Here is a 3,501-nt window from a genome sequence, read left to right on the forward strand (position 1 = left end):
GAAAACACAGGGGGAGGGGGATGCAAGGAGAGATTGAGGTGGTGGCTACAGTTCTCACAGAGCCCCAGACTGAGGGAGGGAGCGGGGCAGGTTGGCGGCTGGGAGTGCTGCCCAGCTGTGGTGGTGCATGGCACCTGGGGCTGGGGCAGTAATGTGAGACTGTGGGGCCCAGCCAGGGATGGAGCCACGGGTGGCTTGGCAGGATGGTGCAGGGGCTAGCAGTCTCTGCACTCACTGTTGCGTGCAGGGCTGGGGAGGGGCTGGGCACCATAGGTGATGTGTTGGCAGGGCCTGGGGGTGCACATGCCCTTCCAGATTTCTGTGCCCACAGTGGGGCACAGGACTGCAGCTGGCTAGATTGGCTTGGGCAGGAGCCATTTTCATGGCCCAGCAGGCTGGACCCCGTGTGGGAGGGTGGAGCGGAGCAGCAAGACTCATTGCTGCTGCCGCCCCGCCCCAGCACCAGCACCAGCACCAGCTGCGTTGTTGCAAGGAGTAACAGACCTGGGGAGGGGCCACGCTGTCTTCACCTCCTGCTGCCCCAGCCACTCGCATACCGGGCCATGGCTCTACCCCGCCGCCATGGCCTGGCTGCCACTGTTGCTCCTCTCAGGCTACCCACACTGCTTCCCACTCCACCTCCCCTCCAAGGTAAAGTTGTGGCCCTCACAGCGGGAGGAGGTGAGGGCAGTGTGGCCTGCTCCCACTCTGTTATTACTCATGCTGCTAGTAGCATGGATGTGGTGGCGGGGACACTGGGTCTCACTGTCCCGTTCTGCCTTCCCATACTAGACCCTGTCTTGTAGGCCAGGGAGGTGGCTCCTGCCCATGCCAGTCTGGCCATGTTGCAGCCCCATGCCCTGCTGTGGGTCACACCAATCTGGGGGGGCATGTGCCTCCCATTCACCCTTTGATGCTTATGGTGACACCTATGATTGGGCACCATTCTGCCCCCCCCACCCTGCCCCACACACAATCCCCTTGCCCCACACAACAACCTCCTTCCCCACACACTGGGAGACTGGGGTCTGGAGGGCAGTGGGTCAGGACTGAGGGGCACCAGCAGGGCTGAAAGGAGTGCGGGCTGCAGGTCAGGAGTAAAGAGCACCAGCAGGGATGGAGGGCTACAGGTTCAGAGTGAGGAACAACACTGGGGACAGGGGGTTGCAGGTCGAGAGTGAGGGGCACCAGCAGAGCCAGGGAGCTGTGGGTCAGGACTGAGGGCTACTGGCAGTGCTGGGGGGCAGGGTGGTCTGTGGCTAGGAAATGAGGAGCACCAGCATATCAGGGCTGCTCAGCACCGCAAAGAAGCTGGGGGCACAGCTGCAGCTGGACCTGCGTCCTGGTGAGAAAAGGGGGCAAGGGGAGCTCCAATTTTCTAGGATAAAAAAAACAACAAAATCTAATGTCAAAATAGATAGGTATTTAGAATTTATTTTATTATAATGATTGAGGCACTGGTTGGCTTCCAAATGGCTTTAAAATTGTAAATATATCAATAAAATATTGTGCTCAATTGACACCTATATATATAGCGGCGTTTCACTTTAGTTGTGGAAAATGTGGATTTTTGGGGTTTATATCAGAGATTTTAGGATTTTTAAACAGAGAAAATCAGGATCCCTGATCATGCGAGGAAAGCTTTCTTTGCTGAGATCCATGGACTTCTCCCCTCCATACAGTCCTAGCCCTCAGGGAAGCAGAGAAAAGCTTGTAAAATGAATAGAGTGCAGAGATCCCAGGCAGGGCCCAAGACCTGAGCAACCCCCAACTCTGTTCCAGGTTGTGGGAGGTCTGGGGTCCTTGCCGTGCGGACAACGAGGCCCACAGGGCCTTATGAGCCATTCCCTGACTCTCCCCAAAGGGGCTGCCCTCCCTGACATGGTTTCTCTCTGTTCATGGCAGCAAAGGGCAGCAGCTGAGAAGCAGAAGATTGTGGCTGAATTTGAGCAACTGCACCAGTTTCTGGTGGAACAAGAACGACTCCTGCTGGCCGAGCTGGGAGAGCTGGAGAGGGGGATTGAGGAGAGTCAGAGGGAGACTGTCACCCAGCTCTCTGAGGAGATTTCCCGTCTTGACAGCCTGATCAGGGAACTGGAGGAGAAGTGCCAGCAGCCAGCAAGTGACCTCCTGCAAGTGAGGCACATCAAATGCCTCCAGTCCAAGCGCAAAGGAGGGAAAGACCTAAATCTTGGGTCTGCCGGGACCAGTAGCGTAACTGAGGAGGGGCAACAAGGGCAACGGCAAGAACGGCCCCAGGCAGATGCTGGTGGCAGTGATGGGAGATGCAGAATATCTGCCCCAGCTGCTGCTGCCCTGTGCACTTCCACTGCCCAGGGTGCACAGCTGCCCTATTATGCCCCTTGGGTGGGGGGTGCCACTAAATTGGGGCTTGTAAAGGGGCTGAGCTTCTCCCAGATCCTTCTGTGTGCGACACTCAGAGTCTGAGGAAGAAGCATGCCCCCTCCGGCAGGGGCCCCGGGGTGCGTGGCACTGAGCTCACTCTTCCATCTTTTTCTCCCCCTTTAGGACATCAAAAGCACGCTGACCAGGTATGTGGCTCTGCCTCTCTCCCCATACAGGGAGGGTCTTGGAGACAATGCAATGGTCACATTTCTGCAGGGCACCACAGCCCAGCAAGTGTTGGGACTGTCCCTGGGGTGGGAAGGATGGACTTCCCCCTCTTCTCTTAAGGGAAGTGGCAGCCTTGGGCAGTGGCAGCCTGTGCTGGGGAAGAGTCCTGGCCACCAGAGCTTGAGCCAACTAGTTATGAAGTCTCAGCTCCTTTCTGATCCTAGGATATATCCTGGACATTTCCAAGCTGAAGAACACTTACCGGTCCCTGCTGGGGGAGCTGCCACTGCCATTGTCTGCGCTGCCCCTGCTCCTGAGGCTGACATACGCGGACAGAGTCAGTCTCCAGGTCCCTCCATCTACCCAATGCTATTACCATGAAGCTGAGTTCCAAAAAGAAAATCAATAATGTGGACCATTTTTTCCCCAGGTGCAAGACAGAGCAGTTCCAGCTGCCAGAGGGGATTTCCCCAGAGCTGGAAAGGCTCATCAACTTCTCTGGAAAAAGTCTAGCTCTACAGGAGACTTTGAAGACATTTAAAGGTACTGAGAAGGGGGCCATGAAAGGGAGTAGGGAAATGTCCTTGCAGAGGGGGAGGAGGCAAGCAGCTGGTTTGAATTTGGAGCCTGCATCTTTTTTAATTGGGAGAGAAACTGAGTGTGCTGGACTGATATTGCAGATCACAGGAATGAAGCCATGAGTTAAGGGCCTCTCTATGCCTTTGGGAAAATCACTGATGAACCTGGGCTCCTCATGGGGCCTCTTTGTCCAAGCTGCAGAGGTGCAAGGCCCAGCACTGCTCAGTATTGGCACTTGCAGCCAGGGTGGCGGGAGCTGCAGGGCCCTGCCCCACACACATCCAGGCCCTGGTGCCTCATGTTAGGCCTCCAAAGTTAAACAGGAGTCAGGTTTTCAAGTTTGGAGCC

The 3,501-nt window shown here is 56.2% G+C and overlaps 1 protein-coding gene across 1 annotated transcript in view; it reads left to right on the forward strand.

The window, feature by feature from the left end:
* Nucleotides 1-3,501, forward strand: part of LOC109290054 (zinc finger protein RFP-like) — a 13,930-nt gene that overhangs the window by 8,136 nt on the left and 2,293 nt on the right. Inside the window, exons 3-5 of the mRNA XM_019506439.1 lie at nt 1,906-2,136; nt 2,530-2,552; nt 3,005-3,117. Of these exons, the coding sequence (XP_019361984.1) occupies nt 1,906-2,136; nt 2,530-2,552; nt 3,005-3,117 (367 nt within the window). The remainder of the gene's footprint in view (nt 1-1,905; nt 2,137-2,529; nt 2,553-3,004; nt 3,118-3,501) is intronic.

This window comes from Gavialis gangeticus, unplaced genomic scaffold, assembly GCF_001723915.1.
Source record: "Gavialis gangeticus isolate Ggan-Ray unplaced genomic scaffold, GavGan_comp1, whole genome shotgun sequence".
In the NCBI taxonomy this organism is placed as follows: domain Eukaryota; kingdom Metazoa; phylum Chordata; order Crocodylia; family Gavialidae; genus Gavialis; species Gavialis gangeticus.